The 15,950-nt window shown below is 55.7% G+C and overlaps 1 protein-coding gene across 1 annotated transcript; it reads left to right on the top strand.

Moving 5' to 3' along the window:
* Window positions 1-1,227: 1,227 nt before the first annotated feature.
* On the top strand, window positions 1,228-14,515 carry ANHX (anomalous homeobox; the record flags this gene model as incomplete). Its single annotated transcript, XM_082667139.1, has 9 exons — window positions 1,228-1,476; window positions 3,657-3,784; window positions 5,720-5,843; window positions 6,729-6,942; window positions 7,364-7,484; window positions 8,638-8,930; window positions 12,274-12,421; window positions 14,084-14,168; window positions 14,429-14,515. The coding sequence occupies 9 exons, from the start codon at window positions 1,228-1,230 to the stop codon at window positions 14,513-14,515; spliced, it is 1,449 nt and encodes a 482-aa protein (XP_082523265.1).
* Between the last annotated feature and the right edge of the window lie 1,435 nt (window positions 14,516-15,950).

Here is a 15,950-nt window from a genome sequence, read left to right as displayed (position 1 = left end):
TGGACACAGGTCTGCACGTGCTGTTTGAAAAAGCGATCGCCAGCCGCCTCAGCGGCCGCGGCTGGCAAGCTGCCGGCGCCCGTTATGGCCGCGCCTCGCACGGGTGCTTTGCAGGACCCGGCGCAGACCGGGAGTCATGCCTGCGGTGCTGGGCCGACTGAGTATCGCCATAAAAAAAACTCCCTCTGCTGTTAAAACTTGGTGTCTGTTTGCATAGTTAGACGGTAATTTTTTAGAACACTGCAAAGCCTTCGGTCCAGCTTGCCGTGGCTCACCTGTTTGTGTCGGGGTGGGAGGGCGGCAGAGCGGGCTTTCGGGGTGCAACGGGCCGCACGGAAGCCAGTCTGGCCAGGCCCCCGCCCTCGGGCCTTTGCAGGTTACCTCAGCTCTCAGCCTGTGCCCTCACCGGGCAGAGCGGGAAGCTTGGTGCCCGAGGCGATGTGAGGGCAGGGAGCCCAAACTGCAGCAGGACTGTGCCGGAGGCCGGCACGTGTTCGTTTCTTTGTCTCGGTGCCTTCCCACCCTCCATCCTTTTCTCTTTCTCTGTTTCCTTGTCTTCGTCCCTCCTTCTTTCCTTCCTCCCTTCTCTTTCTAATTTTATTAATTTTTCAGACTAGAGCAACCCTTAAATGTTTGTGGTTTTCAAATATAAGGGTTTTTTCCCCCCAAATTAAAATAGTTAAAAGCGAATTTTGCTGGTCCCGCCTCAGCGGGCCTCTGACTCCCCTCCGAAGGAGCGCCTAGGGCGTCTGCACAACCCCTGGCCCGCGGCTCTGCCCACCCGCTCCGAGAGGCCTTGCTCTCCGTCTGGCAGATGCTGGGGGGATCTGATGACCCCAGTGCAGGTGGGCCTGTCCCCCATAGACCCTGGAGAAGGAAGGAGGAAATGCAGTGACAAGCGGTGTGAGAAGTGGGGGAAACAGAGAGGTGGCGCGGCGGGTGAGGGGCACGAGGGCACCAGATAGAGGTTCCAGGCGTGCGGAGTGAGAAGTCTGGCAGCGAGCTGGGCCTTGGTGCACCACCAGGGTCTACACTGTTGTGGGGACTACAAGGAAGGTCTGGCGGGCCCTGACGCGCCGCCCTCTCTCACTGCTGCCATGATACAAGTACCTGTGGCGGGAGAGGCCTCGCATTGTTGGTCTGAGGATTGATGTGCAGTCAGCCCATCAGCGCTGGTGGTGGTCCTGACTTTCGTCTTGTTTTCAGAGAAGTCCAACCCGACTCGGGATGCAGAGCTTCCTGCAGCTGCTGAGGGGAAGCGGAGGTGCTGGCCTGCCCTTGGCGGACCTGGTGACCCTCGCAGGCAGGCTGTGCCGGGAGGTCCAGGACGATCCCGCCCAGGTGCAGACCTTGGTCACGGCCGTGCTGGACAGCCAGCTCCGCCTGTACCTCTTGGACAACGCGGATGTGGCCCTGGTGTGCGCCAGCATGCTGGCCCAGCAGGAGCAAAACCGGGCTGCCTGCCAGCTGCTAGAGGTAGGACCGGGGTGGGGCGGGGAGAGGGGCAGCAGCCCACAGCAGCCTGAAGATGACAGAAGTGCCCAGGAGTCAGCAGGAGCCTGGGGAGAGCTGCTATAAGCCGAGCCAGGGCCGTTCACTCTCACTGTACTAAGTTCTAACTTGCCTGCTAACCCGAGACAGAACTGACCATCTGTCGGATCCCTCTGGTCCTGGACCAGTGGTCCTGGCTTGGAAAGTTGGCACTCCGGTTAGTGAGGCAAGCAATCAAACAGACCCAGGACCGCAGTCCCTTAGCTGCGGGTCTGCATCCGGGAACTCTGAGACCACAAGTACCTTTGTCACTCCTCCGGTGGTACTTTGAACCTCAACTCAGTTGGCATCAAACCTGAGCTGCATTGATGGGAAACTATTTTTGTCTTTATTTATCCACTTAATGTTACTGCAGTACGTTTTGTTACCCAAATCCTGGGGTGTTTGCTGGCAGGATGCTTCCTGCCCTAGATCGTACTGGGATAGTGCAAATTATGTAGTATATGCCTGTGTTACTTCCTAAAGTGTGAGGAATTCTGAATTCCAAAATACATCTGGCTCAAAAGGTTTTAATAAGAGATTTGGGGGCCTGTGTTTCCCTTTTTCACTCCATAATACAGTCCATAATACAGTCCATGCATAACTCATGCTGAGTTTACCTTCAAGATACTAAACTCTGCCCAGTTCTTTGTTTTTGCTCCCTCTCCCCCAAGCCCTGCGGCACCCTCCTGGCGCTCACGCCCCGCCACCGTGTCCTCTCCTGCCCCCTCTATTAGTCTTCACGTAGCAGCCAGAGGCAGTTTTAAAACTGCAGATGGGACCACGGTACGCACCGAGGCGCGGGCCCAGAGCCTGCCATCCCGTCCTGGCTCCCGCACAGTGGCTGTGCTGGCTGCTTGCCGTTCTCCTGGAGCTCCCGAGATCTTTGTCTTTTGACCTTTGCGCATGCCGTTCCCTCTGCCAGAGGCTGGACACCACTCTGTGTGGCTGGTGCCTTCCTACCTGTCTGGTTTCTGCTTTAAACGTCACCCCGTCGAGCTAGGACTTAAGGGAGCCCTCATCCCCCTCTGTGGCTCCTTCCTCAGCTCACGGTTAGAAACCTGTCTATTTCTCGATCTGTGATCCACCTCCCCTCCTGCACTGCAAGCCCCAGGAGCAGGGGCATGTTAGTTCTGCCCATTAAAGGATCCCCAACACCCAGCATAACACCTGGAACATAAGAGGGCTCAGCCTTCCAAATGTCAGAATAAATGGGTGAACACACAGAGTTGAAGTAGCTGCCGTGAAGGCAGTCAGTGATGGAATGTGAGCGTGACATCAGTGATGAAAAACTCCCGGGATGGGAGTAACTCAGGATGGTCCAGAAATGTCTCTGAGGAAGTGATGTGTTCTGAGACCTGAGAGAAAGGATGGGGCTACCACATCAAGAAAGGGCATTTCCCGCCAAGGGCCACTCCTGCAGGTGGGGAGGCTCCAAGTGGGTTCCCTGTCTGACAGTTGTGCTGACGTCTGCATCCTGGCAGGAGACTGCAGGCCTCTCAGCCCAGCAAAATGGGCTTTTTCTGATGTTGTTGAGAGGAAGCTAAATGATTCTCAGCACCTCCCTCACCAAGATGGGCCTGAGAACACTGGGGTTAGAGGCACGAACCACATACTGACCACAGGGGCTGTGTCCAGGGGAGGCCCTCACTCAGCGTCCTTGGCCATCTCTAAAGTCTGGTTACATGACCAAGCCACACTGAGTTGGGGAGCTGTCACTGGCACAGACCGGGACCCCTTCATCCCCCTCAGCTCAGATTGAACTCACTGAGCCCCAGGGGCCCGCCCTGCTGGTGGGAGAGAAAGGCCTTTCACGCAGGATGGGGATCAAGCCTCAGGCCGCTCAGACCTGACCACGTGGTTCTCAGCATGGCTCGGCCTCTGGGTGCTATGGCCACAGCCCGGAGTTGGCCTTCCCCTTGCCTGGCCCTCACCTGGGGGGCGAGGGAGAGCTGTGCCCACCTTCCATTCGTGGGAGGGCCTGCTGGGGACAGGAGCCCGGCCATGGGACTTGTGCCCTCGCCGCGGGGCACCAGCGAGCGGATGTTCTTAGCGGTCAGTCTGGGTCTACGGCGGGGCTCCGGGGCAGGCGAGCGTGCCGGGTCTCAGCAGGCTCTTGTCCACAGGGATGCCGGGTGCCGGGTGGCAGCCTGAAGCTGGTGCAGCTCTGGAATGACATCCACTACCGTCTGGTCATGAAGAGGCTCGGCGTGGCCACGCTGACCCCGGTGCAGAAGTTCCGGTGCAGGAAGAGGTATGCACCAGCCTTTACTGGTGCTTATTCCCCGGGGCTCCCAAGGGATTTGCCCTCCAAGACCACAGAAGGACTTAGGTGAGTAGAGGCAGGGAGATAAGAGGAAGCAGTGATAGACAGAGGGTAATAAGCTCCACAGCAGCAGGTGCCCTCCTCTCCACCGCTCGGCTGGCTGTGGGGACGCTTTCCGACCTGTGCCCGCAGGGCGAGGACGGGGAGCTGTTCCCAGGACCCAGGCCGAAAGCTGGAGCTGCAGCAGGAGCCACTGCCTGTCGGTGAGGGCCCTGCAGTGAGGGAGGCGGCAGGTGGGCACCCTGACCTCGCTCGCTTCCTGCAGGATGGGTGCCCCTCAGCTCAGCTAATGCCCATGGTCAGGCTCTGCAGGTGCAGATCCCAGCACGGCCCCTCAGGGCTGCAGGACCGTTAAAAGAGAGAGAAATGTGAGGGTCTGCAAGCACCACATGAGATACACATAGCGCTTAGAAGGCCGTCTGGTACACGGTGGCTGCTGGATGGATGTTGATAATAATTACCACGATGACCATTATCAGCACTAAGTACACGTTACGACTACTAGTTATCATCATCACCGTTCGTGGATGAGGACACCAAAGCACAGAAAAGTTAGTCACTTACCTGGTTACACACTACAGAGATGCAAAGGCAGGATTCCAGCCTAGACATCGAGACTGGAGAGCCTTTGTTCTTGACCTTGGGTGTCCCCCATTGGCCAGGAGGAGCTGCAGGTCTTGCTCTGAGCTCCTGAAAGCCCAAGTGACAGGAGTTTCTGAGCCATGGGCCTGGTTGATGGAAGAAGAGATGGATTCCTTTTGGATCAGACGGAATTTTTCTCACGGTGCGCGCCAGATATGCCCTCAAAGCCCAGCAGTTAGTCAGCCTTGAGGTCTTCAGGGATGCAGTCAGGTCCCTCCATATAGGCTCTGACAGCCTGCCAGAGGGTGGCTCAGCAAAGTAAATGCCTTGGGGACCAGCATGCAGTGTTTGTGAAGAGGCCCCTGGTTGCTGCGCGTTACTAGAGGTGCTGGGGCCCTGCTGTCCTGGAGCTGCCTGCGGGTGTGGATGATGGACAGTAGACCAGGAAACAAAGCAGATCCTGTAATTCAGAGCAAGGAATGCTAGACGGAACTCGTTCAGTAGAGGACTGTGACTCACTGGTCCTCTGCTTGTGGTCGGGCTGCAGCCCAGGGCTGAGCCTGGGGGAGGCCTGAGCACAGGGAAGGCGTGCTCTGGGCATAAGGAGGGGTGACACTGGAGTCACAGCAGGTGGTTAGTGCAGGAGCAGAGGTGGGAGGTTCTTGGAGTTTCTGGGAGTGGCCATGGCTGGGGAAAGGGTTGTGTCAGGATTGACTCTAGAGGATTTAACGATAGGTTGAATGTACTGGAGAAGGTAAAGAGAATAAACCTGGCTGCAGGGCTCTTGGCCTGATTGGCAGGGACGTGGTGGTCTCTCACTGGGATGCGCAGGATGGGCTGGGGGACGGTGTGGGGAGCAGGAGATTGAGCTCCACTGGGATGTGTGGGGTGTGTTTTCGATGTTCATGGGGGTTTGTTCAATTGGCATTTGGCTAGCAAATCTTGTATAGACCGGTGCTGTTTGCTTATATGTCACTTTTTTCTTTTGGAAAAATTCCAGTATACACTCAGTAAAGAGGGTAGCATAACCAACCTCAGTACCCTCATCCCCCAGCTTTAACAGTCATGGCCACTGGTCAGTGAGTGGTACTGGAAACCCTGGTGAAAGTGTGGGGTGTGGGCCCAGGCAACACGAGACCCCACCCTTGTTCAGGGGATGGACCCGGGGACTGCAGCACAGAGTCCTGCAGGGGAGGTGGGTGGCCAGTGAAAGGACAGGAAGTCCAGGGGAGCACAGCAGGTACAACAGAAGAAGCCAGGGGTCTCACTGTTCTCATCCAGGAACCCACCGCCCGCCTCCCTCTGCCCTGACGGCCTCAAGAGCCGGAACTTCCCCAGAGAAGTTCGCCAGAAGCTGCAGGAGTTTGCTTCGGGTGTGAGCACCAACCCCAGCAAGGCCGAGCGGGTAAGAGCAGATGAGAGCGAGGCCCGGCAACCCTCCCCTTAGCCTACCCTCCCCGGTCCTTAGGGGACTCCCACCCTTAGGTGACATCACCACCCTTAGGGGATTGACCCGCATCCTCAGCCGCACCTCCCCGCCTCCCCAGTGGCCTATCTGCCAGGGCGCTGGCGCTCTCCGCCTGCCCTGAACTGCTCTGGGGACGGCGCTCTTTGGCTGGCAGCCACCTGCACACGTGGCGGGGTTAGTTTCATCACGGCAGTCTTAATACCCCGTCATCCAGTGTGGCTTCAGCAGGTGCTCACTGAGCACTTACCGCGGCTGGGACTCCAGCCGGAGGGATGCACGGGTGAGCTCTCGGGAGCAGGTGGAGGGGGCAGCAGGAAGAGCCTTGCCGCTCATAAAGCTGGCGTGCTCCCTTCTCTCCCGGTCCAATCAGCGGGGCTCTCCCAATGATCGCCCCGCCCCCTCTCTCCCGGGTCCAATCATCAGCAGGGCTCTCCCAGTGATCGCCCCGCCCCTTCTCTCCGGGTCCAATCAGCGGAGCCCTACTGGAGCTCCGTGCTGTGGCCCGTGGTGGTTCGGATCTGGCTCCTGAGGAAGGACAGGTGCCTGATCACAGGGTCGGTCGAGGCCGACGCGCTCTCGCACCGGCCCGGCGGGCGGGCGGTCAGTGGTTTGGTGGCGCCTCGGGAGGGTCCGGTTTGCAAGCCCTGCCGAGCCCTCCCGGCTGCGAGTGGCTGTCGGCCGGGCGGCGGCTTGAGGAGGAACAAGGCCAGAGGCCACGGCGCCGGCCCGCATGATGCCCCGGCCGCCCTGTGTCCCGGCCCGCTGGTCCCGGCCCCGCGTCTCAGGAGCGGGCTGGGCAAGCGGCGTGTTGTTTCGGCGCAGGAGGACCTGGCTTCGGAGACGCGCTTGACCACTGAGCAGATCTACAACTGGTTCGCCAATTACCGGCGGCGCCAGAGGGCCCTTGTGCAGCGCGCGGCGCTAGCCCGGGACTCGGCGGAGGACCGCACCGCGAGGGAGGCCGGCCCGAGCCCCCCGCAGCCCACAGGCCAGCCCCACCTTGGCTCTGGGTGCGTGGACAGGCCTCAGTGGTCGGGTGAGTGACCCCTCTCCCAAAACCTGTGTCTAGGGCTAGGCCGAGGTAGGGTCACTGGTTACAGGACAGGGTCCTCTCCGCCAGCCCCAGCCTGCACGTTTGGTACTTCACCCTGTGGGAAGCGAGATCGCTGAAGCTGAGGGTCAGGTTGGACTCAGGATGGGCCCAGGTGGGGCTGCAGCAGCGTTTTGCGTTGAGAGGTTACTTTGCGGCCAGGGCCAGGAGTCAGTGGGAAGGGAGCCAAGCACTAGAATTTAGGGTGTTCTGGGTTCCTAATTACGGGTGTTGGTTCAGACCAAAGACAGATCAGGGGACAAACAAAGAATACTGGGCAGCCAGCGTGGCTGTTCTTAACCTGCTGGGAAGGAAGCTGGGACCCTGAGCATCACCCAGCTTCTCCTCCTGTCTGATCGGTTTTTAGCAGGACCTGAGGAAAGTGGGTCTGTACAGACCCAGGAGACCACCCAAGGGCCGTGGGAGCCACTGGTCCTGGCCCCAGACTTCTCTGGAGACGAGACCATGCCAAAGTCACTGGCTCCCAGGTACTGCCACCCACGTGGGCCATGGGACCGTTCCCTGTTCAATTCCCCATCTTCAGTGGGAGACCAGGCCTGGAGTGGGCGTAGGAATGCCTGCCGGGCACTGGGACCAGCTCAGTGATGGCGGAGGGCAGATTCAGCTGAGACCCCAGGTACAGGGGAGCCACTGGCAAGGAGCCCACGTCATGGACTCCAAACTTGTTCCCTGGAGCCTGACTCACAGCCTGACTTCACGTAAATTTTGGTGACTGGGGAAAACAGAAAGAAAAACGTGCAGACCTATCTCCTAAAGGCAAACCCGCTGTCCTCGTGGTCTGTTTCTCTCTAGCGTTTGGTATGGTTGGTATATCATTAGGTTAGTAACAGCCAACATTTCTTGAGTTCCTGCTACAGACCAGGCCCTGCCTAACCGCTTTCCCTCACCCTGTTGCCCCTGTGGTGCCGCACAAACTGCTGTGAAGAAAGTGCCGGCAGCAGCGGGACTGAGTCTGAGTGTGGGACCAGGTCCACGTCTGCGTAAACATCAAGCGGTGCCCACTTTTTCCATTTACACTTGTGTTTTAAGCATCTCTCCTGACACTACCTGGGCTGGCACCTCACGTCCAGGCTGGCACTACCCAGGTGTGTGGCCTTAGGCAGGTTCCCGTGACCTCTCAGTGTTGCTTTTTCTTACCTGTGAAATGGGGATAGTGATGGACCCTGCCGCGCATGTCATTACACAGATTACAGGGGCGGGGGGGTTGTTAACAAAAGCCCAGGAGCACCATCTGAGACACAGGGAGCATTTGGGGAATATTTTAATTCTTTAAATTATTGATTGCTGCCTAACACTCCTTTAAGATCCACCTTCATTTAATCATTCACCTATTAGGTTCTTGCTAATCATTTTCAGCCTTCAATATTGTGGAGCAATGTTTCATTGAAGGGCTTTGTAAATAAACTGCTAATGTATCTTAGGTTTCCAGGGATAGTATTTTTTGTGTCTCTGGAACCCTTGTAGCCTCAGGGAGAACTGTGGAGGCAGCGTGATTGGGGTGGACCCCACAGCCATCTGTGGCTGTGTTGAGTCCGGAACCCAGATTCCCAAACTGGGCTGGAATCTCCTCCCAGGCCCCACTACCCCAGCCTGAGGGATGGTGTTCACTTTGCTCCCCAGGTCTCTGCAGGGTGGTGAGATGTACCAGGAGGGGCCTAGCCACGATCCTGCCACTCTTCCTCCCGTCTTCCCTGGCTCTGGTTTCTGCCCTCTGGCTGCTGGCAGCGACATGCTGGACCCCTCTCTGGGTGCCCCCGTGTCGTGGCTGACATCTCTTGCACTGGAATCCTCCAAGGAAGTTTCCTTCCAGACTAGGCCACTGATCCATAGTCACGGGCTGGACCTCACGATGCGCCCTGCAGATGCTCCTCTGGCTGTGTCCATCACCGCCCTTGGTGAGGCCAGCCCCACAGGTGGGTCTATGCTAGACAGACTATGTGTTTCTACATCAGATGCTTCAACTGCTTGTATGTTATTTGACGGGGAAGAATTTTGAGGGGCCAGGACTTTCTGCTTGAATCTCTTATATTTGATTAGACCCCAAACCAGTGCAGTTGGAACAGGCTCTTCCCACCAACAGCCTGGATAGTTTTCATTTTATTTTTGTTTTCAAAATAAAATGTGCATGTGACTAAAAAATAAGATGGTGAGGAAAGAGTTAAAATGAAATGAAATGGCTGCCACCCCTGTACTCCAGTCCCTGTAACTAACCAGTCAACATCTGCTACAACGGAGGAGGGCTGAGCTGTTCAGACCTCTAGCTCTCTCTTCCTAGTTTCTTCCTTAGTTGTAACTGTCGCTATAAATACCTTTGAAGAATACGTATTCAGGTATATATTTCGTGCACCAAACACGATAGCATCTTGTGACATCCCAGCTTCTAAGGAGGATGTTGGCGCTGAACTCAGCCTGTCACCTAAATTTCTTAGTCTTCTGTGGTCCCATACAGGTCGTCTTGTAGTTTGTCATTGCCTCCCTTTTTCCTTACATTGTCTGCTTTTATCACATTCCTAATTTCTTGCAGTGTCTTAAGCATCCCCTTTGAAGACTTGCTGCCAGGGCCTCCTTCCTGCTCCCAGTCCGGTGTGGAGCCGTCATCCCAGGAGCACCTTTAACTGCTTCCCTGGGTTTGCTTCAGCGTTTCCTTAATTGCAAGGCTTGTTCTTTCTTTCTTGACTCTTGTTATGTTAGAGAATGTCTTTAATTAACTCTATAAGAAAGGGTGCCTGCAAGGTAGTGTCTGTTTCCTTGCATCTTCTGAAATTGTCTTTAATCCGCCCTCAAGTTTGATTAATGACTTGTCAGGGACAGAATTCTGAGTTTAAAATACTTTTTACCTTAGAAATTTGAAAGCAACATAGCATCCAATTATAGCATCCAATGTTGTCATTTTAAGTTAGATGTCATTCTGATGTTCACGTATTTTTCCTTTATTGGAGCTGTTTATTTTTGAAGTCTTGGTGTTCTGAAATTTCACAGTGATGGTCCCAGGTGTGAGTCTTTTGAATTCACTTTGTTGTTAAGCTTTTCGATTTAAAGAACCAGAGAACAAGGTATTCTTTAAGCTCTGGGCACTTTTTGTGATTTTCTTTGATAGTTTCCTCCTTCCAGTTCTCTCTTTAGAGCACAAATGTTATTTGGATGTTGGAAATCCTGGACCAATCTCCCAAAATGCTTACCTTTTTTAAAAAATTTCTTTTTTATTGTATGTGCTTTTGTCTTAAACTTTGTCTTCTGATATTTTGACAATTATACATTTTAAGAGAACTCCAACCTCTCTTTTCTTTTTTTTTAAATTTTATTTATTTATTTATTTGGCTGTGCCGTGTCTTAGTTGCGGCACGTGGGGTCTCTAGTTGTCGCCTACAGGCTCTTAGTTGAGGCATGAGGGATCTAGTTCCCTGACCAGAGATTGAACCTGGGCCCCCTGTATTGGGAGCATGGAGTCTTAATCACTGGACCACCAGGGAAGTTCCCCAAGCTCTCTTTTCTTATTTCTGATTTTCCTTTCTTCATAGATCATGTTACTTGTTTTTGTTTTTTTAATAAGTTTTTAAAAATAAATTTATGTATTTAGTTTTGGCTGTGTTGGGTCTTCGTTGCTGCACACGGGCTTTATCTAGTTGTGGCAAGCGGGGGCTACTCTTCGTTGTGTGCGGGCTTCTCGTTGAGGTTGCAGAGCATCTGCTCTCGGTGCATGGGCTTCAGTAGTTGTGGCTCGCAGGCTCTAGAGCACAGGCTCAGTAGTTGTGGCGCACGGGCTTAGTTGCTCTGCAGCATGTGGGATCTTCCGGGACCAGGGCTCGAACCTGTGTCCCCTGCATTGGCAGGTGGATTCTTAACCACTGCACCACCAGGGAAGCCCCGATTATATTACTTTTTATAGATGCAGTATCTTATATTTCTCCGAGTATCCTAGTTAGTAGTTTCAGAAAATGTGCTTTCTTGCCTGAAGGGGGGAATGTTGGGGTTGTGGATTCAGGCCCTTCCTTGAACAGAGGAGGAAGAGGTGCCCCAAAGAGGAAGAGCCTGGAGACTCATTTCTCTGAGGCAGCTTTTCCATCTGGTCTTTGGTCTTTGATTTCAGAGACCTTTTCCTGTCCATGTTTACTAACAAGGCTGGAGCTGGGATGGGCAGTGGCCAGCCTCATACTGGGAGGAGGGAAGCTGGTCTTCACACCGTGTCCAGCCTATGTGAGGGGTGTGTTCTCTGGGAATTGGAGAGCTCCCTGCTGGTTGCCTGAGCACCTTGCTTTCCCTCCCTCCCTGCAAACCTCTCAGGGTCCTTGGCCCCTGCTTATGCCCCAGCTTCCCTTCAGACAGCCCCCACCATGGGATCAGACCTGTGCCCTGCATCTGCAGAACATGGACATCTCCCACCTGCCAATTACCCTTCCCATGACACTCCCTTTGTTCTAGGCTTCGGGCTTTTTATTTCTGTTTTTCTTGGAGGAAGAAGATAAAACCCACTGATCTATTCTGTGTAAACTGGAAATGTTCAAATTAGCAGTTAACCATATTTCCTGGACCTCAGACTATCTGTAAAGTTCTGCAGGAAAGGGGAAACAGCAGAAGGCGGAGCTAGAGTCATGCACCAAATGGTTAGGAAGATCTCGGCTCTGGCAGACAGGAGGGAGGACTGTTGTTTGGGGTCTGAGATCGGGGATGCATGCTAGTTTTACCACCTGGATAGACTTAGGGCAGCAATGGACCTTCCTTCTTACCTCACTTTGCTCCTAAACGTCTGTCGACCCAGAATTGATCACGTCCACAGGGGCTTGCCTTTTAGGGTGAAAGACAGACACGCTGAGAGATTTTCTACAATATTTTAAGTAGAGAAAAAAGGCAAGGGAAGGCAGTAACACCTGGCACTGCAGTGAAATCATGGTGAAACCCAAGGTGAAAGGGGGGGCAATGGCCGTGGGCTGGGCCAGCCTGTGGTGAACGGGGGACACCGCGGGGTCTCCTCAGACAGCCGTGGTGGGCGTAGGGCGGACTGGGGTGCTGAGTCTTGGTTTGGCACTGGGGCTGGCATGAGATCTAGAATGACAAAGGGAAATTTGAGGTCAGCAAAACTTGACCTTGTTTTGGTTTTTGGGAGCCTGCAGAGGCCACTGAAATCAGCAGTGGTGGCTGTTTTCCCTCAGCGCAGGAGCCGAGGCTGGGGGCTGCCTCTCCACGGAGGCCTGTGTTGTGCTGCACGTAGACGGTGCTCCCTTCCCCCAGCACTGGGTTGTGGGATTGCTTCCCGTGCAGGATTAGCTGACCCTCCCAGCAGCAACGCCCGGAGCACATACCTGGAGGAGGGTCCAGGTACCAGCGGTGGCCAAGCGGAGCCACAGGCGAGCGGCTTCCTGGTGCCCCGGCTTCCACTGCAGGCTCCCGAGTTCACCCTCACCCAGAGGTAAGCTGCAGAGCCACAGGGCTCAGGTGACACTTCCTACGGGCCGTGGGCAGGGTGCCTGGTGCACAGACTCACCATCTCCAACGGTGCAGAGTGCGTCCTTTCCTTATGGATTTCTGGAAACCTCAACAGTCCCCCATCCTACATCTACTGAAAGAAGGTGGTACTCTCTCCCTCAGACAAGCATTGGAGCAGATACGGGCGTCCGTTCTGGGGTGGTGCTTAGGCCTTCACGCGTCCCCAGAGCTCTCCCTGGGCCCCAGCAGCCTCTTTCAGGCATTTTCTTTTCCCCAAAGGCTTTTAGCTTCTGGACAGCATCAAGATCCTGATTGTATATTCCAAATTGGAGTTTTAAAGGGGCTTGGGACAGCCATGGCAGCGTCCAGAGGCTTCACAGGAGGCAATGTCGGGCCAGGGGTCCTCCGGTGGAGAGGGAATCTACGATGGGGACCGCAGGACAGGGTCCCCAGGGTTCGGGGTCTCCCAAGTCTGGGAGCAGAAGGCCAGGTACCCAGTGAGGGAAGAATTACTGGGGGACATGGGAGAGAAGGGGAGGAGCCTCCCAAGTCAGAGGCTCTGCTTGTGGAAACAGCCAGATGGTGGGAAAATTCAGACCATGCTGATGGACTCACTTTTCCATTTATGACCGGGAGCCACACAGAACAGCCACAGGGCCGCTCATGGCCTGCTGGGCCCCTCCACTGGCTGTATCACCCTTGGACTCCAGTGCCCCAGCTCATCCTTGCTTTGATCTGGTAACCTTGATTCCTTGTTTAAAAACTGCTTCATTGGGATGTAGTTGGCATAAAGTAAACCAACATGTTTAGACGGTGCACAGGACAGTTTTCCGAGCGTGACTTACGTATCCTACAAACCATAGCTGTGCTGCTAGTCATGGGTCACGGGGCTCTTCCCACCCCTGCCACCCCAGGACCGAGGGCCTGCTTTCTTTAGCTGCGTTTTCTAGAGTTCCATATAAGTGAACTCATACAGCGTAGACTCTTTTTTGGGGTATGGCTTCTTCCACTCAGCCTGACTCCTGTGAGACCTGCCCCTGCTGCCGTGTGTGTCCGCACCCCTTCCTCTTCATGGCGGAGGCCGAGCCCTTGGTGTGGGCTGTCGTCACCTGTTGGCGGGCATCTGGGAGCTCCTGGTTTGGGACTGCTGTGCACGTTCCCGACGCGTGGTGGCCTGCGTGTTTGCCCTCGTGTCTCTGGGGATGTGCACGTGGCGGTGGGATGAGTAGGTCACAGGGTGAGTGTGGTCTGACTTTGAGGGACCGCATGATATTGTCCCGAGCGGCTGCATCTGCGTCCCCTGCCGCCTCCCCGGATTTGGTCCTAAGGACCTCTGGGCTCCGTCACACCTCAGGCCTGTTCCTTTTCTTCCTTCACATCTCTGCTTACCATCCCGTCCTCCGTGAGCCTGCGCTGATGTGCTCTCTGACTACCTGAGCCACCTGCTCAAGGTGTCACACAGGCCCCTCCAGCACCCTGCACACCTGAGGGCCCTGCAGGAGGAGGCCGTTCCCAAAAGAGAGTCCGGCACCAGGAAGGGCTTCTGATGGGCAGAAAGCTCTCAGGGTGTGGCGCTCACAGTAAACAGTGTGAGCCTCAAACAGGGCCTGGAAAAGGGCCTGTCCTGACACTGTCCCTTTTCCAGCCCCCCGGAGCTGGCCCCGGCCCCGCCTGCCTTCCCTGGCCCCGTGCCGGCCATGGACCTGGGCCAGCCCATGCCCTCCAGCCAGGTGAGGCCTTCCTATGAGGTACCGTGGGTTTCCCTCCTAACTCCTGGGTCCTCAGCTTGGGACTTTGGAGTGAATAAAATGGACAGAGTTGAACATGGGGCAGGGATTCCTCGAGGCTGGACTTCGGTGGAATGAGAACTGGAGGCAGGTGCCATGGGGCGGAGTCCAGAGGGGGCGGGTCCCAGGATCAGGGTGACCCGGATGGGAAGGCAGAGCCCACAGAGGGCACCTCCATGTGTGATGCTGTGTTGGCATTCCAGGTGCAGTGGCCCGATGGCCAGACCTCCAGCGACGCCTTCTGGGGAGCCAGGATGCTCCTTGAGCTTTCAGGGGGCAGCCTGGGCTGAGCTGCCCCTCGGGAGCCTGGCCAGCGCTCCAGGGGAGCAAGTGTGGAATCTGGTAACACAGGTTGCAGAGCTCTGTCCCTACAGAAGAAGGACGTCCCCAGAGTTCCCTGGGGGTTCTGCTGAGAAGCACTAAGGGCTGCCATGTTTGAATAGTTTGGTTGGCAACTCCCTGTACTGCAAGAAGCGTCTGAGGAACATTTGTGAAGTCAGAAGTCCAAGGTGGGTCTGTTCTACTCAGGCAGCAGCAGTTTGCAGTCAAGCTCCTGGGCAGGCAGGCCCCTCTCCAGAGCGGAGGGTGTGGCACTACAGCCACCCTCCCGCCCAGCCCCGTGGTGAGTGTGGCCCACAGGCACGTGCACCGCAGGAGAGTGCTGGGTGGGGCGCGGCGCCTTCCCCTCGCTGTTGTGATCCGTTGTGTTTGCCGACCAAGTGTTCTGTTCAATTAAAGTTTATTGTTCTGACGCGCCCCTCCCCCATTCACTTAACTGTCCCGGACACCTGCCCCTGCCAGGCCTGGCCCCCATTGCACAGCGCGAGGGCACTACTCCACGCATCAGGACCTGGTGAGGGATATTCGGCTCCTTTCCACCAGCTCCGTGTTATAAGCAGCGTCCCGTGGGCATCTCTGCGCTCTGCCCCTTGCCTGGTCATTTTGCCCCGGGAACGAGGAATTGCCCCCAAGGTGGAAGCGGTGTGCTGAGCGCACAGGCCAGGGGCTGAGCTTTGGCACCCGGGACTGTCCTCCCCGGGGATGGGCCCTTGACCCTCACCTCCCCATCCTGTTGGTCGACAGAAGTGGTACAGCGGGGAGCAAAGTCAGGTTTGTGCCCTCGGGGCTCACAGGAGAGTGGGGAGGGGCAGAGGACCACGGGGGCGCTTCCAGGTGCTTGCTGGGGAGTGGGATGAAGTGGGAGCAGCTGAGAGCCTGGGACGCCTGAGCGGACACTGAGAGCTCCCCGGGAGCGGTGTCTCACCTGAGACCACCAGCACTCCTGCATCCCGTCACGTCCCACCTTCCTTGCCAGAACCACAAGCAGGGCCGAGCATCACGAGTGACAGGGGTGCCACGTGGACGGCCACTCACATTCCAGGTTCCCGGAAACTCGGACCTTTCAGTTTGAGAACATTTTCCTATTTTGAAACAATTGAAAACTGGCCAAAAGTTGAAAATGGGGTACAAAGATCTTTTTTCCCTTGAGCCATTTGAGAACAAGTTACTGACCTGCTGCCCCATGATGTTCCCCTAATACTTTTATGTGCTTCCTTCAGTTAAGGAATTCTACACGTGCACAGCACCTCCATGGAAATCAGGGAATCAGTCCTGGTGCTTTACTGCCTCCTAATTTGCCAGACCCCATGAGAGTTCAGGTCGTCATCCTGAATGACGACCAGTCATCATTACATTACTACGCTGTAATGCCCTGGATGTGAGAAT

The sequence above is a fragment of the Grampus griseus genome (assembly GCF_964374135.1).
Source record: "Grampus griseus genome assembly, chromosome: 12".
In the NCBI taxonomy this organism is placed as follows: Eukaryota; Metazoa; Chordata; class Mammalia; order Artiodactyla; family Delphinidae; genus Grampus; species Grampus griseus.
This window is presented reverse-complemented; position numbering and strand designations above follow the sequence as displayed.